The sequence below is a fragment of the Atractosteus spatula genome, chromosome 12, assembly GCF_055471065.1.
Source record: "Atractosteus spatula isolate fAtrSpa1 chromosome 12, fAtrSpa1.hap1, whole genome shotgun sequence".
NCBI classification, from domain to species: domain Eukaryota; kingdom Metazoa; phylum Chordata; class Actinopteri; order Semionotiformes; family Lepisosteidae; genus Atractosteus; species Atractosteus spatula.
Window position 1 is genome coordinate 8,535,956 of NC_142717.1, and position 26,451 is coordinate 8,562,406.

The 26,451-nt window shown below is 35.8% G+C and overlaps 1 protein-coding gene across 1 annotated transcript in view; it reads left to right on the forward strand.

Moving 5' to 3' along the window:
- Window positions 1–240: 240 nt before the first annotated feature.
- khdrbs3 (KH domain containing, RNA binding, signal transduction associated 3) overlaps window positions 241–26,451 on the forward strand; it is a 54,462-nt gene continuing 28,251 nt past the window's right edge. The window contains exons 1-5 of the mRNA XM_088929497.1: window positions 241–390; window positions 4,556–4,672; window positions 11,613–11,759; window positions 12,341–12,480; window positions 13,247–13,436. Of these exons, the coding sequence (XP_088785623.1) occupies window positions 241–390; window positions 4,556–4,672; window positions 11,613–11,759; window positions 12,341–12,480; window positions 13,247–13,436 (744 nt within the window). The remainder of the gene's footprint in view (window positions 391–4,555; window positions 4,673–11,612; window positions 11,760–12,340; window positions 12,481–13,246; window positions 13,437–26,451) is intronic.

The following is a 26,451-nucleotide window of genomic DNA, read 5'->3' on the forward strand; positions in this document are numbered from 1 at the left end:
AAATAAAGCATCACTTTTGCACGTGTAAATTCATAGCATGTTACCACACGTTGTCATAAATGTTATTTTTTACAAAGAGCCAATGAAGAGTGCAACGTGGAAGCATAAACTGTAACATTTTGTCACGAAAGCCGGTTCTGACTCCCGTGAAGTGCGTTTTTAAAGACCCTATGCGGGATGGTATAATCCAGAAGTGACTGGAAAAGGACATCAGGGAAGACATGGGGAGGAATAGACGGGATGACGGACAGGGGGGTGGTGAAGAATGTGATCCCGTGCATGGGGGGAGTGCAGGCGAACGAGTCCAAAAGGAAGTCCAAAGGGGGAAATCAGTGCGCAGTCCATGGTCCAGGTGCCGGGAGATCCATCAGAGACGCAGGGAACAGGGAAGTAGGAAGACGAAAGGTTAAAACCATAATGCGATAAGGCGCTCTGAGCCCCGGACTCAGTAGGTCAGGATGTCTGGGGAAAAGGCCTTGCCCTCAGACTACTCCTGAGCCCGGTGGATAGGTGGGTCTTCAGAGTTCTGTCTTCCAAAGCTAAGCCCAGAACTACGGAGATGCCGGGCTTAAATAGGGAAACGGGGATAGGAAACAGCTGGGACAAATAAAGCTGGGGAACTCAACGAAAAAAGGTAAGAGTGACCTCTAGAGGAGGGATGACAATCGTGACACATTTTAGAGGATATGATAATCTTGCATTGCATCATAATTAGAGGTAAAATATGTGGTTCAAATTTTCAGTATATCACATTTATAATAACTTGTAATCTAGATTCTAAATGCTTGTTCACCATATATTCTCATTATGTGCAACAGTCATAAAGGAGTGTGTAACACTGTTGTTTCAATGTACTGTACTGTATGTATTTTTAAGTTTTTGTTTCTGTTTGTCCCATTCTTTCATCTTCAGTCAGTGTTTTTTTTTTTTGCCTGCCTGTGCTGCTGCTTACCCCTGTAAACTAGAAAACCATTTCAGTCTCTGAACTCTTGGAGAAGTATAAAAGTAAGCCAAGATTTTAATAATACATTCTCAACCTGAGAAAAAAAAACGTGTTTGATGTTCTTTCTGCAAGATGAAGAGGAAAATATAGTTAATAAATCTCTTTTATATTAATCTTCATTAAAGTTGTGCTTATCATCGATATCAAAACATTTCCACTTGACTAATAGTCATGTTTAGTCAATATGTTGGTTTTAAAACCAAATTACATTATACTGTATAGTGCCACATTTTCTGACCATTTATTTATTGATATGTGATGTAAGTATTTGAAATCCTCAAAGGCACTGACAAAGTAAAAGAAGTAGACTTTTTCAGAATAAACAGTGAAACACAAACCAGAGGACAGAAGTGGATACTACATTGACGTGCACATAAAATTGAAAACAGGAGGCAGGGTTGTAGGATAATAGAACAACATACCCAGCCATGTTGATTCAACTAATACCCTGGAATCTTTCAAGAAACAGCTGGATGAAATTCTTGGCATCCTCTTGGTTGTAGCAATTCTTATGTTCTTAATTTAAACTCACAAACTTTAACTGTGTAAATCTGAACAACCTCTTACAGACTCATTTTCAAGAAATAATAATTATTATATTTTTTAATATACTGAATGTAGTGATACACATAATAACAACAATTCTTCTTCCTCTTCTCCTTATTTTCTTTAGCATTTTAGATTTAAAGTTTTGTGTACAGTTTCAAAATCATGAAATGTAGACTTTCTAAATAACAATTTCTGGAAGACCTTCTTGACTCTTTTTTACTCTTACTCCATGGTTAATGACAAACAAAATAAATAGTTGCAAAGGAACAAGTAATAGGTTGATTCCATGCTGAAAAGAGAAGAAAGAAAACACAAAGCTTCGGCTGTGGAGCCTTCTTCCTCACACCTGGAGAAGGCTCCATGGCCAAAACATTGTATTTTCTTTCTTCTCTTTTCAGCATGGATTAAAACTATTACTTGTTCCTTTGTAGCCTATGCATGTTGACACAGCTACCCACCTAAAATAAATATTTTTTTTATTGATAATATAACATTAACATAAAATTTCATTTTAAAGTATTAATTCACATGGTTATGAATTGCTTTTTTTATTGGTGGCCAGTTTAATGTCAGGCATACAGTACTAGACATATTTTTATAAGCAATCTTAAACTCAAATTGCTCTGAAATAGCACACATGAAACGTGCAACAACAGAAAAAAGAAAGAAGAATGCACAACAAATTGACAGTAAAAGCAAGAGTAAGATTTTATTATACATTATAATCTTTAGTGAAAATGTAGGTTTTAAGCGATTTTTACAAATGTCAGTTCCACAGTCTTTAATGGATTAGGGCAGTGATTTGTATAGATATGGTACTGCACATGAGGCATTTCTCTGGCATTTTGTGGAGCATCTTCTTTAGTAAGAAGGCCAGAATCAAATTAAGAGATGGAGTATACTCATGCAATAAATCCCTAAAATACCCTGTAGCTGGACCAAAGATTGCCTTATAAATGGGCAAGAGAACCCTATTGTCTATAATAAATTTCACAGGGACCCATTGCAATTTACAGAGATTGGGTGTTAGCTGCTGATGCAGAGCACTTTTAGTTTACTTTTAGTTGACTCAAGATCCACAGAAATACCTGGAACACTTGAAGCCTATTTAGTACCTTCAAAGACACCCAATAAGCAAAGAATTACAGTACTCTAACCTGCAGTTTTATTACATTTTAACAGAAATCAGAGGTGTAATTACTGCTTTGTGCATTACTATCTACTGTATTTGGGAATTTCTACTAGAAATACACATACCCTGCAGATTTGTTGTTAACAGATATGAACATGCTATTAAATGTCACCTGTTTTATTCTCTATTACTCTCAGTATTGTCCCAAATAGTATTTTAAAATTATTTTAAAATAATGTAAATTCAGGATTCTTATTTTTGATTCCCTCTCCTACAGTACTTTCTGTTTTCTCATTTCTTTTCTTTTTGTTTGTTCATGTTCATGCTGTACAACAGCAAACTTTTTTTTAATTTTAAAAAAGCTCCTTACACATATTAGTATTACACCCTAGTGTTTTTCATATCAAGCGTTCTTTTGAAATGGTTATAGTTACACAGTTGTTTAAGACTAAAGAACAAATGTGAACTAAGGGCTACAAGCATTCTAATAAAAAGCTGCTAACAGATATTGTGCTTAACTAGTTGTATCTCGCCCTAGAATTACTCATTCAATGCAGTGTTTTGCAATAGCTGCAAAAGGGGCAGCACTGTAGTACATTTGCCCCTCTGTTTTAATAAAGAAACAGAAATTTAGTTTTTGTGTCAAGATTACTATTGAATGTAAGGAAGTAAAGATTTCCTTTGGAAACATTGAAAAGAACAAAACCTAATTACAAAGTGCCCTTAGTGTTCAGATCCTAAAAGCAACTGTTACCACTCACCACTTGCCCTGCAGCCTGCTGGCTAACAGCCCTAAAGCTTGTTATTCCATGTTCCTGATCTCAAGGATATGCTATCTGCAGGAAATCTTATTAACTGAACTGCAAAGAAACAGACAGAGCAGGCACAGGTGAGACCTAAAATAATAAAGCATGTTTCTTTGTGTGGCTGCTAATTAACAGCTAGCAGTGCTCTCCCAGGCAGGGGTATTAACCCAACAGGAGCACTGCAGAGCAAAACAATTTCTTTCTTCTCTGTGGCTGTCTCTTTTTAGCTTTTTCTTGCTCCAATCTTTGCTCCTTGAGTTTTCTAATAAATTACTAAAAATCAATATATGTATGAATGAGCTTGACACAAAAGGTTGCTAAATGGTTTTCATTTCTATTTAAAACAAGGCTCCTGGTCTGTCCCAAAGGCAATATTCTAACCCATGTCCTCACAACTTCAGCAAGCACTAACTCTAATGCTCTTCATTTTAGGAAAGACGGAAACCAGCTTCAGCAAGCATGCCCTACTATTCCATCCCAATTTGCAAAGCTTTTGACTTGATTGCCATTTATGCATTCATGGACTCAAACTGAGCCTAATCATAACAGCACAATGATGGTGCATATCGATGAAATATCTGCATTTCTACAAGGCTAAGAAAAAGTAACTATGGATCTTTCATTTGATATGAAATTGAAATAATGTTTAAAATATTATATTTATATTGTTCTAATTACTTAACTCCATTATACATACATCACAAATAATTTTGTCATTAATAACTTACTTTGAACAATATAATGCATCTACACTAACCAGCCATGTTGCTGAAGCTGGATTATTTCAAGAAGTGGCTGGAGGAGATGCTTAGATTGATAACCTGCTAAAAACAAATGCCCCCTCTTGTGTATTAATTCTAACGATGTTTAGAATTTATGATGGCCCTTGATTACTATGAAGTAAAAAAAATCATTTTTTATTATAATATACAAAGGACTTACTTTTTTTTGCTGTTTTTGAAGTTTTAAGCAGTGCTCTTTCACTATATTTTTTGTACGGTGCTTTTATTTGATGTGGACTAAAGATTTCTTTGCACCGTTCTTGTATTGTGTGCTTTTTTTCAGTTTAACTTTGTCGGAAAACTCCTTGGGCCACGTGGAAACTCCTTAAAAAGGCTGCAGGAAGACACTCTCACAAAGATGTCGATTCTTGGAAAAGGTTCCATGAGAGACAAAGAAAAGGTAAGCATCAGAAGCTATCTCACCGTTACCCATTCAAGATCTTCTCATGGTGGTAACAGATCACTTTTAGATGTAATACATGCATAAGCTGACTATGCAGAGCTTATGGAGGAATAAGCCATCTGTGACACAACTTGTCTTTTATGCTGGTCTTTCACCAGCAACTTGTAGCCACACCAGTTTCAGGTATCGCTTTTTTCTACATTTGATACATCTCTTCAATAGTCTTTAATGATAGATGTCAGAAAACCTGTTCCATAAAAAACAGTTTTAGAATTCAGTGACAGTTTTCTTGAAAACTTACAATAGTATGACTGAATGGTTGAAGTGACAGAGTTGATATATTTCTTGAAAAGTTTGCTTTCAAATGCTTAATCAATTTTCACATCTAAAAATATACATTTCACTTCCAATAAATGAATTAAGCTGCAGTATCCTTTATACTGTATATGTTGCTTCCTATAAATACCTAGAGAAATCAAATAACCTTTTCAAGACCCATTTTCACTTATGTTGTAGCAAACAAGTAAAATAAAAAAAAAAGTTTTTTATATTGGTGCATAGAAACATGAATAAAATGTATATAATACAGTGCTCCAATATTGCTAAGGTAACATTTTTGATGTATTATATTGGGACATAAACAAATCACAATTAGTTGGGTTTATGTTTTTGTAATAAAATGTATATTAAACATTTAAGATACTGGTACAAGCAGCTTGAAAACAAATAGATGGACTGTACATTACTTCTATTGTGAGAAATAAACCTAAGTGCTCAACATCCAATTCTCTGCGAAGCAAACACCTATATTTCTACCCATAATATTTGCTTTTAATCATAAGACATTCATTTTCCATGTTTAGCTTGATCAAATATTAAACATTCAACTTTTAGTCTGCATTTTTTTAGTTTGCTTTTTGATGAGGATCCATACAATTTATACAATAAAAATAACATTTAGAGGTTAATTCCATGCTAAAAAGTAAAAAGAAAAAAAACACAATGTGTTTGAATGTGTGCAGCCTTCTTCAGATGTGTGAGAACGCTCCACAGCTGAAATGTTTTTACTTTTTAGGTTGGAATTAACTTCTACTAGTTCCTTTACAGTTTGTACCCTGACACAGTTCCCTATTCTAAACTCACAAACAATAATGTGTACAACTGTGTTTCCATATGAAAGACGACAAGACCACTTACACTTGAAAACAAGTTATCCCAGCAGGTTTGAATGTGCATGTGACCAACACGATTGTCTACTTTGTCCTGAGCTCATGGGAGCATATTACTTGTCCGTAGTAACTTAAACATACCTGGCTTTTGCAAAAAGAGTAAAATATTAAGATGCACCATATGATTTAATTTCTTTGATCAAAGTGCATGACACCTGAAAGAAGAATTACACCACTGGGGTCCTGGGTTCAATTCCTGACCTGGGGTGCTATCTGCGTGGTGTTTTGTATGTTCTTCCTGTGTTTGTGTGCTTTTCCTACGGGTGCTCTGGTTTCTGGTTTCGTTTTACAGTTCAAAGACATACTTGTAGTTTAACTAGCCTGTGGGGAATTGACCTGGGTGTGTTTGTGTCTGTGTTTGTCCTGCAATGAACTGGTGTCCCATCCAGGGTGTGTCCTGCCTTGTACTGTGATAGGTTCAGCATCTCCTGCAACCCTGAAATGGATGAAGCAATTATAAAATGGATGGTTGGAGATCACCGGACCCCATGTAATTGTAAAGGGAGCTGGTCCAGCATAGTTCAGGACCCTATGCAGATGGTATAATCCGGAAGTAAGTGGAGTAGGACAATGGGGAAGAGATGACGAGGATCAGGGCAGGTTGACAGGGACAGGGAATAAAAACAGGATGAAGAGGCCAGGCGCTCCGAGGCCCCAGATTCAGTTGAGCCCCGGACTCAGATCAGGACGCCGTGATGAAGCCTATGCCGTTGGGTCTCTCCTGGACCTGCTGGTAGGCGGGCAGTTTATAAAATAAAATAAGCAGTTTGTTCGTTTTTATAAAGTTTATAACATTCCTTCAGTACTAAAGCCACTCACAAATCCACCGGGTTGGAATTCTCTGAAGCATTTGTCATATTACTGCAGAAAGGGTGCAGTTCAAGGTCACTGATTGTCACCTGCTGTGAGTATTTACATTTTTAGTGTGAACCACCCACCTTGCAGGTATGAACTGGCACTTAGTAATTTCTATATTCTTCAGACCACGTTGGTGTCACTGTTTAATTCATGGCTAATGGATCAAGTGGAAAGGTGTCTTATATTATAGTACAATGTTATTATTGGTTTCCCCTGCAGAACACAGCCTCAGAAGGTTTGAGAATTATTGTCCTGCTTTAAATGTTTATTTGATCTCAATGACAAAGAGTGCTGGGCTCCCCTCCTCTGTGCCTTGCCCCATGAGGATTGGCTTTGGTGCCTCTGCCTTGCTATTAAGTATAAATTGTTCTGTACGTTTGAACAAGTACAGTCATGTTTTACAATGGGAACTTTTGTTCACTTCTTTATTGAAACACCCTTTTATTTGAAAATAGAAAATGCAGTTCTGATCAATGTGATCAATAAGCATGAGTACTTTTTATTTATCAATAGGAAAACACTAACACCCAGAGGAATCCCTTAAAATGGGTACACTTGGGTCATCTGTGGGTTACCAAAACAAAACTAATTACAGCAAAAATGGTGCTGCTGGAAGTATATTAAAAATTTCTGGTCAGTGGGAAAACATTTGAAATGGGATGCATAATGAGAATTATTTCAATACATCTATTTAACTTATAATTCTAATTCCACTGAAGCTGGACTAATGTACACAACGTCCTTCATTGCAACAAATGAGTCTTGAACTTATTAGATTTTATTTTTTTCTGTTCAAATATGAATGACATCAATGTCTTTATCTCTAAAGTCATTAAAACGTTCAATGTATTATTGTTGTATTTGTTTACGTACAAGTACAAAGAGATAAATAAACTGTCAAGGGCAGATTTTTTATAATTGCTTCAATTAATTAATGTCCAGCTCTATGTTTCCTTTAATGCCTTGTGTGCCATTCAAATGATATTCATCATATACTGTATTATTCTAAAATGATTTATGTTTAACACATCCACAATGGGCATCCCACTGAAATCTTTAATGTAATGCTTCCCTGTTCGCTGTGTATCCTTTCAATGAGGCCAAGATTTGTTAACTTCTAGGCTCTTTACATGGAGCACAAGAGTATTCTCAGCATGAGAAGCATGAGAAACACTGTATTAGTGAACACGAAAGGATGGAATTTAATCCCTGGTGTAGACAAATTACACGACTGTGTCCTGCCTACCACTGTACTTGTATAAATACACTTGAATAGCTGGAGGGAGGGTGAAAGCTAGTAAACAAAGGTTAATTAAGCTGTATACTTTGGGTCTTCATCATTTTAATGAGTCCCTAATGCTTGTCCATGTAGTCTAGGTGTATTTATACAGCTACTGCACATCTTTTTTTGCTTTTGTAATTCTGATCTAAAGGCAACTGAACACTTCATACACATTTACAATTACATAGGCCCTGTCTAGTGTATCATACTGTAGATGAGCACTATGTGCAGTGTAATTTAAAATTGAAATATATACAAATACAATTGAAGATGATTTTAGTCATAATGAACATATGAAAAAAATCACCTTGCCCATTTTAGCATGCAGAGTATGAAACAAAACAATGTGATTTAATATTTAGCTCCATATCAGTTGGGTGCTACAGTATATATGCTTTGTATGTTCACCCCATGTTTATGGAATTTCCTCCAGGTGTTCTTATTTCCTCCCACAGTCCAAAGATACACTGGTATGTTAACTGCCTTCTGGAAAAATTGGCCCTGGTGTGAGTGTGTATTGACCTACAATGGGCTGGCGTCCCATCCTTCGTGTACCCTGTCTTACGTTCATTGCTTGCCTAGATATAATAAACTCCTAGACTCTGCATTCCCTGCAAACCTTAATGCATAAATAAATGAAAATGCAAACCTATTTTTGCAAGATAATTTGGAAACTGCTTAAACTTAGACTGCTGGAAGAACACATATTTCTTGAAGGAAAAACCCTATAAGGGCTCAAGACTCAAGGATACAAAAGATCTTTCATTATAAATTTTCAACTTCATGAACATACTTTACATTGTTGGTGAGACCCACCTCTACAAAGATGCCTAGAAAACCACAACCAATTCCCCAGTGTGTTACAGTTTACAGTACTGAGACGGATGGAGAGGAACATCCGGTACCTTATATTAGCCATACATTATCACCTGCAGAAAAAATTCTACTATTGTACTATTGAAAAAGAGTGTTCAGCAATTAATGAGAAGCAAAACTATAACATAATTCTGCTACCACCATGTTGGGCAGTAGGGTATTTAGGTTGGGCTTGCATCACATGTTAAACATTGCATTTAAAATAAAAGGTTCAAACTTTTTCTACCCTGACCACAAAACATGTTTGCAGAACCACTTAAATACAGTAGTTAGTTGCAAACTACATGTGAGATTTGTGATGGGGTTTCCACTCTGGCATACAGGCCGGCTTTTTGGAGTACTGTGATATTGCTGAGTCAAGTGCATTTTCCTTCCATCTCAGTCATTGAACTCTAGATCTTTCAAAATCACTGTTGGTCCCGCAGATGTATCCTTAACTGGTTTTCTCTTTGCCTGGTTGCTCCCATAGGAGGAACAGCCAGATCTAGACAATGTCTGAGAGATACTGTACCTGTATGATGTACATTTAGCTTTTAATGATCAACTTCACAGTCCTCAAGGGGAGATTCAGCGTTTTGGAAGCATTCATATCTTTCTCTTTGTAATTTTCAATAACTTTATCGGTGTTGTTTTAAGAGCATCTTGGTCTTCATAGTTGAATGGTTTAATGGAATTCACTATCTGACCAAGGGACCTTACAGAGATGCATTTGCTGTAAAACCATGTAAAGCAACTATTATTGCACACTGATTCCACTAAATCTTCTGTTACCTGTTACCAACAAAGGGTTTGAATACCTAGGCAATCAGGACTTATCCATTTCTCTTTCATATTAATAATCTATTTTTCTTTCATTTTAGTTTTCACTTTGAATGTGAGGAATAGAGTGTATATAAAATATACATTTCTCTCATGACTGCATCCTGTACATGTACTTAGGACTTCAATTTAATGTGCCACCTAATGAATGGCACCACCTACAGTATACGACACTGTTCCTGGTCATCATAAAGGGACTTTTGCTCAGACGTTTTGTCTTGGACGGAAGAGTCTCACCCACTGCTCCCAACAATATCATTTAAACCAGCAAACAGGTTTTTCTTAAGAGTTTTCCCATTCCTGTACTGGACTGATGCATCCTTGCTTAGCTTCTGAGACCTGACGTGTTCACACTAAAGATGGTAATTCTGCTGCTCTAAGTAATAAGCTGTTACTTTATACTTTGTATTTTAAAGAATTTAGAACTAAATTACTGCTTGAATTATCCTTAAACTTTTAGATCTCATACCAATGCAAAATGAAAACGCAGCCATCCACATCTCACATCAGTAGCTCATTGGTTCCATACTGTGGTTAATACTTTTTTCCTTTTAAATAGTGAATACAAGAAATTGTTGAAATTTAAAGTTAAAGTATTCTTTGGGATAACAAAGTACTGAACTCAAGTAATGTGATTACATAAAAAAACATCGAGGTTGTCTGTGTTTGCTTCTTAAGCTGAATTAAAATTGGCAAATTCAATAGACTACAAATGTGTATAAATAGCCATTTAAAAAGACAAGCTTTTAATTACCACAAGAACATCTGGCTCTAATGGCACAATTGTAAGATAAGTTGCAGAATGATAGGCTTCAATAACCAGCAGACTACTCCATAGAAACCATAAAAATTTCCTGTTCAATCTGCGTAATCGTTTTCAGGCTGCAAAGGTTAAAGCCCAATGTATTGCAGAAAGAAATAACCTACACATCTGAACATGCAAAGTCAGGGGCTGTTCACACGTAATATATTGACTGCTGAGAGACAAATACTGTGCTCTCAGATGGCTGATCGGGTCTATGTGTCAGTGAAGACAGTGCTGTGTTAATGCTAAGGAAAATCATACCCAACACTAACTTGATTTGTACAGTGTATCATGCTTCATAAAGGAAATGTATCACAATTTTTTTTATCAATCAAAAGTTCCTTGATTTCCGTTTATTTCTATATTTCGATTATTTTATTAAATCTTTTAAATGTCTTATGCTTCTTTCAAGACAAATATTGCAGTAATCTAAACTTACTGTATAGTTTAACTGGTACAATTAAATCTTCAAAACTGGATGGTGATGCTTAGTCTTTGTAGTGGAATTGATTCAATTTGAAACAACACTAGAATGAATGAAAATATGCAGAAAATTGTGAATTAAAATTCCGTTTCTCTTCTTCAGTCACAAGAAAATTGCTATTCATATATTTCTGCCTGAACACTTTAATTCACTGTGTGAGGCCATCGTGATCAAAATCTGTTGATTTAGGTTCTGTAAACACAACTTTTGAAAATATGATTTCCCATCCTGTATATTTACATGAAATAAATAAAGCTTGAGTGCTTACAATGGTCACATGAATGAAAAGTCTCCTGTTTTCCTTGGTTAATTTTTTTTTCTGAAAGCTACATGCTTGGATAAACAGATTGTCTGCTTTTTATAGGAAAACAATAGATTTTGGTCATAGATAGACAGCCAAGACGTGTCTGATCTTATTCCACTGGCACCAAAGCCAGTTTAAGAAGCCAGCTTGATTATTGACATACTGTATGTTATCTCTACCACACAGTGAATTCAGAAAGCCGGTCCTGTGAGGCTGATTTCCAATACAACCGATGTAGCATTTTATTATGTGGAGCCACTGATATTGTTGTGCTTTGCAGGAAGAAGAGCTTCGAAAGAGTGGTGAGGCTAAGTACCAGCATCTGAATGAGGACCTTCATGTGCTCATTGAAGTGTTTGCTCCACCAGCAGAAGCCTATGCTAGAATGGGGCATGCACTTGAAGAAATCAAAAAGTTTCTCATCCCAGTACGTATCTTGTCTGGCTTTTGAGCAATAGATACCAGTGCTTAGTGTTAAAGGACAATGGTTATGGCAACTGTTAATTTGTCAGAATTATCCTATGATATCTATTTAATATGTACCCACTCTCAGTCTAAAAAAGTATAAAATATTGAAACATACTAGCACAATTTATTTTATTGCTGAAATTTAAAAATGTATACATATATACTGGTAATAGAATAAGAAAAGAATGCATATTTTCTTGTACTTCTCTTTTTAAATATCAGGCTTAAATATTAAGACATTGTATAAATAACTATGTCAATGCCTTCCTTTCAGCTGTGATTACAGACTATTAATAAACATCAAATATGTATCTGCACTTCGTATTTGGGAAGCAACTGTAATGAGTATGGTTATCTGTGATATTAAAACTTGCTGTATCCTAATATCAGCAAAGAATCAGAAATATTTGTTGCCTTAGGAAATGTTGTTCCAGTAAGTAGATTAATTAAATATTGCTGGGCTGTAACCTGTAGATAAATTAAGTAATTTAATATGGTGTAATTTAATCTCAGTACTCTATGCTTGTGCTCCATCTTCAGGATTACAATGATGAAATCAGACAGGCACAACTTCAGGAGCTGACATATCTAAATGGAGGGTCTGAAGATGCAGAAGTGCCATCTGTAAGGGGAAAAACAGTTGCAAGAGGGAGAGGAACACCAGCCCCTGGATTGCCCAGGTATGAATCTTCAACATCACATCATTTTATTTCTTACATTATTGAATAGAATAATGGAAATGAATGAACACTTTTAATTTTGGTTTTGTGATTATTCCAAAAAGATTGTGCGTGTATTTCAAAGAAAACCTCTCATGTGTCTGTCGAGAGAAGACTGTGAATGTGTTTTAGTTAGCTCTCTCCATTTTGTACCGCTGAAGAAAGAACAAATAAAATAGACTTTTAATTCCACTTTCATATATGTAAAGTCAAAATTATCAGTCATGTAAAGCGAATTTATATTAATTTCCATAATTATATTCCTATAATGCCCATTTAATCAACTATTGGATTTAGAAGTCTGTTTAGTTGGTTCTGCCTTTCAGCATTCTGAAACTGTGAGACCAAATAGTAGATTAATAGGTATTTCTTTTGGCATAAGTGGGATGTTGAAATATTTCAGGAAAACATCAAGGGCTGTTTTAGCTACCTAGTAATTGTGATGTGTAGTGCTCATGCTGCACTTAGAATATGATTGAATTCAGGAGCATGCAGCTTCAGACAAGAGCACCTTTGTTGGACTATATTAATATTGATGTTCATAAAGCTTAAAGCTGCAGTCACTTTATTTTTCTTCGATGTAATTAATGGCACAAACTCCTAAATCTAACAATGCTCATTTTTATATTGGTTTATGGGCGATTTGTGTTCAACTGACAAAGCTCAGCATTAAATACAGTGGTAAAATCTTATCTTTCACTCTGTTTATCCTAAAATCTCATCCTAGAAGTCGCGGAGGGGTCCCCCCACCCCAGGCTGTGGTGCCCCGGGGTGCCCCTGCCCCTAGAGGAGCACCTCCTGCTCGAGTCACTGTGGCCAGAGGACGGGGCCTACCTGCACAGAGAGCAAGAGGGGCACCGCCACCTGCAGGATACAGACCTCCGCCTCCCCCAGCACAGGATACATACGGGGAATATGTGAGTGCTTGCCAATTTACCTACTGTGCTTAAATCTGTGCTAACCAAATGAACAGCTAATATTGGTTTTAATTCAATACCCAAAGTCGGAGATGTGGGTACACATTTTAAATTGCCATGAAATTTATCACTTCGCAGATGCTTCGTCAATTCATTACAGAAACAGAAATTCATTGTAAGATGAACAGATCCTTAGATACAGAACACTTAAATCACTTTTCGAGGTGCTAAAAGCCAGCGACATAGGCTGGGAGAGTTTTGTAGCAGGCACTGTAGTGCACCATGACGTTATACCACAGTCCTTTGCATTGTCCTCCATCTAGCATCTCCTCCAACTAACTGTTATATGTGTTATCCATTAAACTTTGGGCAATCAAGTGTTGGTGCAAAGTTAAGTGCTATTTGCAAGATGCAACATGTTAGTTTGAGGACTGCTGAGAAAATAGACATGATAAAGCACTTCAAGCACATCACACAGATCAATTTATAAGGTAAGAATAATAACAAACTTGTCTTAACTATTTCTATTTATTGTTGTTATGTTCCATAGTACATTGTATGTACAGTATATATCTGAACTGCATATGTGGGGAATGTATCTGAAGCTAATATCACTACTCCACATGGATATTAATTCCACTTTATAAGTTGTTTCGCTCTAAGCTGTATTATGGATTTACTGTATAAGGGGAACTTCTGTACCTTTATATGATTATGCTTTGCTTTAGTTACAATACAGTAGTTCCACTTTGCACTAGCATCCATTTTCTAACCACTTCATCCAATTCAGGGTCACGGTGGAGCAAAAGCCTATCCCAGCAAGCAATGGGTGCAAGGCACGATGCACCCTGGACTGGACGCCAGTCCTTCACAGGGCACACACAGACACACACACTACCGTATCAGGGCCAATTTTTCCAGAAACCAAGTAGGAAAACTTGGAAAACCGTGAGAACACAGGGAGATAACACCCTGGATTGAGCCTGGATTGAGATTTGAGCCCAGGGCCCCAGCACTTCAAGGCAGCAATGCTAACCATTGCACCACCGTTCCACCCAGCATAATTCCATTTAGGTAAATATGATTAAAATATATGCTGAACCTTTGAAAAAATGTGTTTGTCAAGGAAAAAGACTATTATTTCAAGTGATTTGGTTTTTAGCTGAACTGTTAAACTGTCTTTTTGGATGAGGTTTAAGACATAATTTTAATTGTTTCTTAGTTTTTCAGTTTCCCAATTCTGTGTCTGCAAGTTATTTAAATGTATATTTCAATGGAATTGTTTTTGTATAATAGAGCTTTTAATCACATATTAGATGATTCAGTGGAAAATCAACTTTGAACCATGAACTTTGACCTGAACCTTAATAAAAAATAACAAATAATGACAATTATTTTTTGTGTGAGATATATAACAAAGCCCACATGTTTTGAAATCATATCAATACTGTCTTAATGTAGAAGAATGTATACACTTTATTAACAGACAGCAGTTTTCTGCGACACACAGCAAATTAATTATTTGCTTGTAAACTGGTGCCCTCAACTCCTCAGAGGTGTTAAAATACTCCATTTATATAAACCATAAGCTAACCTGCTAAGGCACATCGTTCAGGTGCAGATGAGACATTGCTTAGAGGAACATTCAAAAGCGAGATTTGCATATTTATTTGCAAAATGCACGTGAACCCATGAATTTTAATTTAGCTGCTGTTTATTATATACAGTATTTTGAAAGGTTTCTCTGTATTGGAATAACTTTGCTATGCCTATTCACTCCTAAATGCTGATTTTAAAACTTCACAAACCTCTGTACCTTGGCATATTTTATTTGGAGGAATGTATAGTGTGCATTTATTATATTACAGAACTCTTATAAGGTTCTTTGCCTACTTTGCAGTGTTATATCTGTAGAAACAATGCACAATGACTGCCCTTTAATTGTAAATAAACCTTTATACAAGCTGTTTTACAATTTGTCAAAAACATCAGTGATCTCTAACTACAATGATCTTTGACACATCAGTGGTCTTCATGTGCTGTTCAGATAATTCTTGTTTTTTTATAAAGTCACTGCGATTCCTCAACATTTGTTAATGCAGAAGATGAATCAGTCATATTGTAATAAATGGGACTGCAGAGGAAGAAAAAAAGGTTTAAAGAGCACTAGACATCTATCTTTGAAAGCTGTTTGTGAAAGAAAGGATCCTGAAATCTTCTGAGGAAAAACCACATTCGTGGTGTCTTGACCACGAATGAGACTTTGTTTTTCATATGTTAGAGTGCCGCATACCACTCAGTGATCTTTGACTACAGGACTGTGCTGTTCAGACAATTCTTTTTTTGTAAGTAGGGAGGAAGTGTGTGCTCATTGAGAGAACAACTGTTCTTTAACACTTTTTAATGCAGAAGATGGAACAGTCATATTGTAAGAAATGGGACTATAGAGGAAAGTCAAAGGTTTGAAGATCACTAAACACATTCACCTTTGTAAGCTTTTTGTGAAAGAAAGGATCTGACAGTCTATTAAGGAAAGATAAAAGTAAAAGATTGTAATTGCGTCATCTTCTGTGATGCTATTGTAGATCTGCTTGTATGTTTGGAATTATATTCTTTCTGCATGATCCAATTTCATCTCAGGTTCAGCTAAGATTACCTGAAATTCTCTTCAAAACATGCTGATAAATTGATGCAATGCTAAAAACATGGTTCTGTCAATGATGGCAAGTGACCTACATCCTGAAGAAGCAAAGTAGCCCAAACTATGATACTCCCAAAACCATGCTTGATGGTCGGAATGAGGTTCTTCTGTTTTAAGGCGGTGTTTGACTTGCGCCACACACAAAAAAAAATCTCATTGTGGCCAGAAAGATTAAATGTCTATCCAGAGGGCATTTTTGCAGTCTTGTGAATCATCCATGAGCACTCTGGGTGGCTAAATTCTTTGTAGAGAGTAATGGTTTCCTCCTGTCAATCCTCCCAATCAGTATTTTCCCATTCAGGCAAGACAGCTGACATTAGCTGCAGGGATAATGACCTACAGAGACTCTGAGGTTTTTTACTCTGAGGTTCTTTGTAACTTTCTGTAACTCTTTCTGAAGTTGAGTTTAGGGAGATTTTGGCAGAATAACTGGTCCTAGGTAGAGTCCTATTTGTAGGTTGTCTAACAGTGAATGATTGAAGCCCCGGATGGTTTTGTCATTCTTTTCAGCCTGCTGAATATCTACTATTCTAATTAATTAATTCAATTATATCTAACTGATTCTAATTATCCCCTCAATATGTTAAGTAAACTAGGGGTTAACTTATTATTTCATGTACACTGATTCTTAATTATTAATTTTCTTCAGCATCATACGCCATTACATCTCAATAAGCATTGAATCAGTAAATATAAACCCTTTTGGTTATTTAATAAAAGACCAGTTTCTATTAAATGAGGGTATCATGGAAATTGTAATTGACATAATTATATTGTATTGGGGATTTACAAATTTATTAGCACTGTAGCTGTATAATTCTACCAAAGTTTTGCATGATTCTTTTACATAGATGCAAAAATACAAATGGTACACATGCACACAATTTACAACCTGTGTCATTAAAAGCCAATGTGCTTAAAATCATATTTATACATCGCTTAAGTTGTAGAAGACTTCTGTATTAGTAAATGAACATGAAGATTACAGAATATATTTTGGTTTTGAATATTCAATAACTGTAAAAAATGTAAGATCACTTAAGCACTGTACGTGTTGTACATCATTTTGCAGAGGTTAATAATGAGTCTGCTTTGGCCTGAAATAAAGGTCCTGGCATAAGCACTGCTTATTTAATAGACAGCTTTTGATAAACGTTACCTCACCTGGAAACAGATCTGCAAGCCCGTACCTGACAACATCTGACTGATTGATTCAGAAGTAGTGCACAAAGGCAGGAGGTCATTGAAAATGTCTTTTAGACCAGCTGTTCCCCATCATTGTCGCAGTTGTAAACTGCTCCCAAGACACTAGCACCTGTACATCAAAGATAGCAGCAACATCTGCCAGATGATAAATCTGTTGAAATGACTGCAAATTATTGGTAGAATAAGTGCCATATTCATTCGATGGTGAGATGTGTTATAACTGTCAGCCTAATGCTGTTTATTGAATAATGTGATGCGTATAGTGTGTTTGGGGTGTTTAAGAAGGGAAGCAGTGTACATAGTGTATAGTTATTATTTGTTTATAAAATGAATGACTGAATCTTTATGAAAGGGATTGAAAAATCCAGAGTATGTAAAATGACCAAAGTAACCAACTGAAGGCAGTATCTTTCCCTTTATGGGGTACGAGCAAGACGTATTTTGAGCTGATTCTGCTTAAGGGATGAAAGCAGAGGATGAAATCTCCACTCTGAGAAAGAGTAGATGTAAACTAGATGTGCATATGTATAACTTATGAAAAGAGTCTATTAAGAAATTATAGAATGATTAGTGTTAGTTTTACTGTTGTAGAACACAAGTAAGATAACACCATCCATACAAGTGTTCTGCAATTTCACACATTGTTAGGGATGTTTTTTTTTTATTTGTTTTCATGTGCTTATAGAGATTTCAATTAATGCTCAGTAATTTCAATTAATAGAGATTTCAATTAATAGGATTCAGTAATTATTACAGTTGCTAACAGATCAAATTTCTTGTTGCATCTGTACAAAGTTGTCTTTCAGTCTTGTGAAATGCAATGACATGATTAATGAACAGCAACATGTACAGGTTTGTGAGTGCATGTTACTGTAACGGAGAACCATAGCTGCAGTGGATGTTTTCACTTGTCACTACAGGGTGTCAGCTCAAGCTGTGACATTACAAAATATGATATAGCTATAGTGGAAGTAAAATATGCAGAAACCAATGTGGGACACACTGAATATGATGTTTGGGAGCCAACTGATTTATGTATTGTATAGAGTAGGTTGAAAGTTAGCAGACGTCAGCACAGTTGTCTGATAATCATGTTGCTTGGTCATTCTTTACTCAGATGGTAATTTCATTTTGAATCCTTTCAGAAATAGGTTGTGCAGGTAGTCATATCTGATTGCTGAAAATCTAATTTCCAGAAAAAATAAAATCTCAAATCTGATTATACTGTGTTACTGACCAGATTTCTAAATCTGATTGCACAGTAATTAGATTGAAACATTAGTTCATACCATATGTGGAACATGAAAACACCCCTTTGTTTCATGTAATTCAATCAGATTTTTTCTTCCAGATTTTAAAATAATGGATGGTTAATATACAACATTGACGCTATGAAGCAGAATAAAAATTGAGACTTTAAAAGACCATTTAAATTATAAAAAGGTTTACAAACAGGATGCCATTCAGCCCATTTAGTTCATTTCTTTATTCTGATCTGATCTAATTCAGTTGTTCCTAGAAAGAAGTCTGTGTAAAGTTGTCCTGTGATGCATAGTTCATTGTTAATTCTGAAAATGTTCATGGGGTTAAATTGGAGTTTTTTGAATACTTGAATACCCCTCCCAGCCTTCTTTAATCAAGGCTAAAATCATTTAGTTTATTGGTCGTTTAACCATTTATTCCTTCTCCAATCATACCCCTAACTGGGACATAATACAAGAGGATATTTCCACAACATCTAGAGACACTGCACACCAGTTATTAATTTTAAACTGGTCCAGAGATTTCATGCTACACCATACAATAGGGTGAAATACATTTAAAATAATAAAAATCTTTCTGCGGTTATGGATATGTATTTACATATACTGTATGCTGGAAGTGTCCTAAAATGAATACATTTTGGTGACAAGTAGTGTCTAACATGGGCTCTCTACTGGGGATCAATGCGCCCCTCTCCCCAGAGGTACTTTTGCTGGTAGATGATGCTCAGCTAACATTTTCAATACAATCTCAAAGTTTTCTTCTGGCAGGGATGACAGCAGCTACAGTAAGAAAAACAAGGGTTGGAAGAAGTCTCTCTTTTTCAAGTGTTTGGCTAAGCAATTTTTATGACATCTTAGATTTAAAAGATCACCGGATCAGTTGCATTCAGCATCCACTAACTACAAACGGTGCTTCTACTACTGTTGATGAGTAGCACTGCTACATAAAGTTCTGTAAAGTTTAGGTTTATTGTCCTTTGTTGTACATGGTGCTACACTGTATATTGCGATATTTTTCCTACTCTGTTTTTATATCAAAGTTTTATGGGGATTACACAACTACTGCTTATTGTTTCTTCTTCTCAAAGATGGACTCTAAAATTGAAAATAAAACCTCACAAAAAATGAAGGTTCTTTAGCCTATCAGAGTTGGACAGAATAGGCTCAAGAATGTACAGTACCTGGCTCCTCTGGACTGATTTCAGTGCTATGATATTTTATTTGTATCATTACACAATATCCTAAATGAAGTCTTATGAGTACATTGTACATATTTATTTATTGCCAGCAGCCATATCACCCTGCAAATCACAACTGGCAACCTACTGAAGCTAAGCAGGTGTAAGTCTGGTCAGTACCTGGATGAGAGACCTCCTGAGAAAACTAAGGTTGCTGCTATAAGAGGTGTTAGTGGGGCCACCAGGGGGTACTCACCCTGTGGCCCATGTCGGTCCTAATGACCCAGTATAGTGACGGGGACACTATACCGTAAAACCGAGGTCCTGATTCTCTGTGGTCATTAAAAATCCCAGGGTGTTTCTCGAAAAGAGTACGGGTGTAACCCCAGCGTCCTGGCCAAATTTCCCATTGGCCCTTACCAATCATGGCCTCCTAATAATCCCCATCTATGAATTGCCTTCATCACTCTGCTCTCCTCCCCACTGATAGCTGATGTGGGGTGAGCGTTCTGGTGCACTATGGCTGCCGTCGCATCATCAAGGTGGATGCTGCACATTGGTGGTGGTGGAGGGGTGTCCCCACTACCTGTAAAGCGCTTTGAGTGGAGTGTCCAGAAAAGTGCTATATAAGTGTAAGCAATTATTATTATTTCACATAACATACAGTACTTCCATTATCAATAACCACTAATTGTAATAGAGTGTTACAGCGAGCCAGAACCTAACAATGAGTGCAAGTGACACTTGTAGTGATGTGTGGTTTGAATTTACTGTAACAGTTAGAAATTAAAATGGTAAACTGCATGAGTGCTTCTATGGATACTATGAGTCAATCATACAAAACAAAAAGTAACATAGAATATGCACACAGATTCAAAGTATACTGTTTAAATTTTGATTAATACAACAGCCAATGTGTAAAACAAACCTACAAGACTAAAATATATACCGTATATAACAATCTCCCTTGATATACATGACTGATCACACACTCATATATTACAAAGATTTTAATAGGATCATGTATAGTTATTGATTTTAAACCCTGTTATTATCAACCTCATTATTAAATCAGTCCCATATAACTATAGTATTTCAGTATCCATGCACATCAAGACAAGTACATATTTATTTAGTGTTATGAATAAAACTTTATCAAACATGTACTGGAATAATAGTTTACTTAAAGTTTGTAATGTGAATATTGCATTTTATTCTCATCCAAAGCAAATGCTAGACCATTCTGTGTGTAATTCAGCAAGGAGACAGAGCTAAAGCTCAGTTTGTCAAAGCTGTCCAATCTTCTTCTTCTGGCTCCAAACCAAGTGAATACTCTGTTTGGTATTGTGCAAAAGATGGCTCTTTTAGGGAAAGAATTTCTCGCTAACTGAGCTTGGCTTGTCTAGAATGTGTGCACAAGGTCTGACTTGATTTCAAACATGAGTGAGACAGAGGTGGGGAAATGCTCAGCTCACTAATTTAAGTTATAGCTGCTGCTGCTGCTGAATACGGTATATGTCAAGATTGAGGTCAATCAAAATTCAAGCAAAATTACAATTAGTTAGTCACAAGACTCGTCTTGATTCAGAAAACGTCCCGGTCATATGGTCTCATTCTTTTAGCCTGGTGTTACTTGAAATTAAGTTTGGTTCTTTTAAGTACAGACAGTGGTAGTCCCAGTCTTTTAATTGAGTAGCTTGTCTGGTTGCAAGGTTTTTGAGTGAGAGAGAGCAGTCAAGCCTTCATTGTGGTGCACTGCCTTTTAAGCCCAGTAATCATGGTCCATGATTGTTTGTGATGTCACCATGTGTAGTATTCTTTTCCACCCATGATTGTTCCTTCAATGATTAATAAGTAACCACCAGCTAGGGTTCCAGTCCAGATGGGACCAATTAGAGAAAAGGCCTAAATGGAAACTTCATCACTAAGAAGTGTCAAGATGGACCCAACGTATTATGTCCTGGTTTGAGCTAAACTGTGCCAGGGTAAATGTCTGTTCAAGGAAACAGAAGGTTTATTAAAAATTCTCAGATATATTAATTCTAAGCATAATAGTATACCTTGGTGTTATAATGTAAACAAGGGACGAGTCCATGACAGTGCACTCACTCATAAAAATACCAATATAGAGACACCAATTGTCATAGATATCATGTTTGGCAGCACGTTTTCCAGATTGTCAAGATTCTATTTCACTCGTTCCAGCAATCATCATGTCACTGACCTAAAAAGCAACATGTTTAATTCTTTGGAGAAGATTGTGAATTATGGCTCTGGAAAATTGCTGACAACACTTCAGCCTTAAGTGGATTGAGCCTTACGTTTGAGCAAACAGTGGTCATCTTCTGATCATTGTCTCTTACATCAAATGCCACAAATCCTAACAGTTTTGTACCTCATACGTAGACAGCTTCAATTTTTATTTCTAAATTTTTTAAATATGACAGTATTTTGAATGTATAGCTTCTTGCATGATGAGTGTCTCCACACCTTTAATACTCTAAAGCTATAGTAAACACCATACTGGCTTCTTAACTGTGCAGTATACTGGGCTTTGCATTTGCTGTCTGAAAATCCTGTTCGTTCTTAGCTGGACATTCTTAGCATCATTTGCTCCATGTATTTAAGTCACACTAGACTGAGCCTATAAATACCACTGTGCTATGTATTAAGCAACATTAAACAACAAATTTGAACACTGATTCGTTCAGTTAGATTATAGAAACAGCTGCAATATTTGAATTGCTGTACAATTTCAAAAAGTAATGTATCTGACTCTGGTTGTTTTAAACCTTTATATACCATTCCTCCTGGCTTGCCTGCCATGTTGTCCATTGATTTATAAGCTTTAGCACCACAAACACTCTAACAAATTGAATGCTTTTTATTCCAATCAGCAATTTTAGCAGCCAACAAGAAGTGTTCCAGACTCTTCAGTATACAGTCCAGTCTTTCTAGTCTTTCAACAACTCACAGATTGTCTTGTCAGTAACTATTTGGTGTCCTCCATCCCTTTTTGTTTTTTTTTGCCCTCCTGTTTCTCTGCCTTATATCAGAGGATATTCTGATTATCCTTATCAACAGAAGTACTGTATGTTGCCAAAAATGACACTGATAAGAGATTAAAGAGACAAATCCAATGGTTATAACATGCTTGATAACTTTGAATCACAGTTTTAGTTCAGCTTTGCTGAGCCAACACAACACATTTCACTGGTAATGCGACTCCTGATATTTGTCCAAACTCAGCGTCATTCTCAGCTTGATATGCTTTATCTTAATGAAGAGTTCTTCACATGTATCCCTTTCACTTCGCACACAGCATAAATGAACATTTTTTTTTACCTTTTCAGCAGTTGAATGATAACAAAAAAACAACAGTGATGATGTCCAGAGTTACTCATGTTCATTTTTTTTTTTGCTAGCACATTTTGGTTTGGTCCACAACAGTATATAAGGGCAATCCTAATTTTTTAACAACATGATTTTCAGATACGTTGTAGCAGAAAAATTAAAGTTGTCTCAAAAGATCTGTCTCATGGTTATCCTTGTTCTTAAAACTTGGCAGTCATTTAACCATGTTCTAGCCCTTTTGTGCAATCGTTATTTAAAAGGTTGTATCCTAATACAGATGGTGGGCAATATAAAGACATAAAGAATACTGTAGGTTGATATTTTTATAATATTTTTTCCGTCACAAATTATTTTAAAAAAGTCAAACACTATTTGCTACACTATAAGATACATTTTAATGTTAGAATGGACATTTTTAAAAAAGACGTCCATATTTTCCTTTGTGGGTTAAAGGTTTTTTTGTTAATACAGTTGGAATTGCTCATTTATATTGTAATTTTTTAAACAATTTGTCTTTAAACATTTCCAATTTTAGTTACAAACCATAATCTTTAAAGTTGTGGTGGCCTTTGCTAAATTACCTGATAGTGAAAAAGCTCAGTTTTGCCATTACAAAAATAACCTAAACATTTCAATAGAAATTTTTTACATAGAGTCCTATAGGTTATCTATAAGTTATTTTTTTAAGAATGCAGCTGTGCATCCCACATGCAAAACATATTATTGTTGTACTTTCAAATATTTTAGGATGTGTACCAATGAACGTGTTAGGGGACTGTAACGTAGTGAGAGGTGATTCTCTTGGGAAGCCACTCTCTCAGCTCCAAACCATATCTTAACTTCGAGATAGCCACTGAGTAACTGGAACAAGCTGCAGAATTAGACACAACTGAGTGTAGAGCACTAGTGAGTGGAATTCCACTGGAGGGAAAGGAGAGATTTCACACCCATGGCAGTGTCAATCAAGAGACTAATAAAACAACTCTAGAACAGCAGGATCATCAAACTGGTTTATGCCGTTTCAGGGACACCAGTGGTTGTTATGGCAGAGCATCCCTAAACAATCAGACAGCTTTAATAGAAAGAGTCAAGGCTCTGTACAGTAGGAAGGGGTGCTTTCTGGAGCAGGAAAATTAGCAGCCCAGTATGTGATCTCCTGTCACAACCTGAGGAACAGAAGCTGAGTCTGTCTGACAGTGTGTGTAAATGTCCAATAATATACATGTACTGTACAGTATATATCTGAAAGTTGTTTATTGCATCTACTTTGACAACACTGTAGTCCATTGGTCATGCCAACAAAGGTATCTGAAATTGAATTTGAAAATAAAGTAGGAGAGTTAATGTATAGTTAAAAAGAAATGGAGAGTTAGAGTGCTAGTGCAGAACAGGGAAAATAAAGGGCCCTAATACAATTATTCAAAATCCTCAAAGGAACGGACAAAGTCAACCCAGTGGATTTCCTGCAAATGAATAGGGAAACATGAATCAAAGAGCACAAAGAAAAACTGCATGAAAGTGCATTTAAAACCAAAAATAGGGGGCACCTGTAGGATGCAAGAAGTCAAAGAGTAGCTCAGTGATGATGTGAATGGATTTATTCTAGGAAAAGCCTATCTGGAGAGCAAAGTCAAGGAAAGTTGGAAAATGAGTTTAGGATGGTAACGATACTTTTTTAAAATTAAGGACTAATGATTAAGGTACAGTGGATTTCATATATAACAATATAACTACACCTCACACCGCAGCAGGAAGGACTGGTTACTCTAAAGAAACATGTTGAATGAATGGAAGAAAATCAGATTTGAACATTTAACAGCAGTGAGTGCATGTAAAATATTAAGTCTTAAAAGTATTTGTTTTATTTTTAAAAGTCAGTTAGCTTCATTAAAATTAGCTTGACTTGACAAATTATTTGATGCGTGTTATGTACGTTTTCCATTCTGTTACTTTGCTAACAATTTTAAATATAGACTCAAAACCTTGTTCTTTAGAAACAATTTTATTTAATTGACATCTGTCTGCCTCTTTGCATCTTCTATTACATTCTAAACTCTTCGATTTCTTTGTGCTAATTTTATCTCCTTTATCTTGTTTGTACTTTTCTGTAAAGAGCTTTGAGAAGTTGTGGCAAGTTTTAATAAAAGACAGTGTCTTAATATAGAATGTGTACTTTGTTCATTTGCATTTATTGTATGTGTATTCCAAGGTTAGTACAAGCACCTTGTACTAAAATATGCAGCAGGATTAGTATTCAAGTACATAAATTCTAATTGTGTCATTTGGTAAATGCAATTCAAAATCTTGCGTGTGGGGATTTTTTTTCTGCTTAGTCTCCAAACTATTAATTTAAAGTACATATTTCAAAACAGATGGATCTGGTTAATAAGTATCTACTATCATCACAAAGATGCATCACAAAGACTGATGTACTGTATTTTATTGAATACAAATCTCATTTATTCCGAATTAGGATTGATGTATTTCAGCTACTCTTTGATGTCTGACTTAGGGGGTAATGTTGAAGTGCAAACAGATGTTGAGAGAGCAACATACAGTATATAATTACCAATTATAATCAAACATCGTGACACCAGGGATAGAACTTAGTCTGTCAGTCATTCATAGTAGCAATACCTTGTGTAGGTCAAATATTTTAGGTCCTAATAAATCCCAGTCAATTAACATTTACAGTATTTGGTTTAACTTTTCACTACATAACGTGAGTACTGACAATGTAGTATTTTTCTTTGGCTTGAACTAAATAATGCTTATAAGACTCACTTGTATTCATTGTATACTTCATTTCTATATTTTATTCTATGCTATTACTGTATTATTAATTGATCTGAAATTAAAAGATTTTAGAATTAAAATCACCACCTGAAGTGTGGTATTACAGTAGCTGAAATGGCTTTAAATACAACATTTAATCTGAGAAACAGATCTGAGAGGTACTTCCTGATTTCCATCAGTCAACAAAAAATGTCCAGGGACATGTTTTCAAGTGACGGAATCAAATATAATAAATCTGAATTTTGATTCCATTTTCAATCTTCAGCAGTGGTAAACTGAAATTACCAGAGCCCACTATATTTAGCTATATTTAGCTTGTGAAGTATTGCAAGATTAAAGAAATATCTTTGCATAATTCAAAAAAGCTTTTTAAACAATGTGGTGCTTCCTTTTACAAGAATCTTATTCCAATAGAAATGTCTGCCACTCTGCTGTCAGTTTAATATTTCAGACACAGATGACTAAAAAGCAACATTACCATTAGGAAGGGCTGCAACCAACTTTAAGAGGAGAAA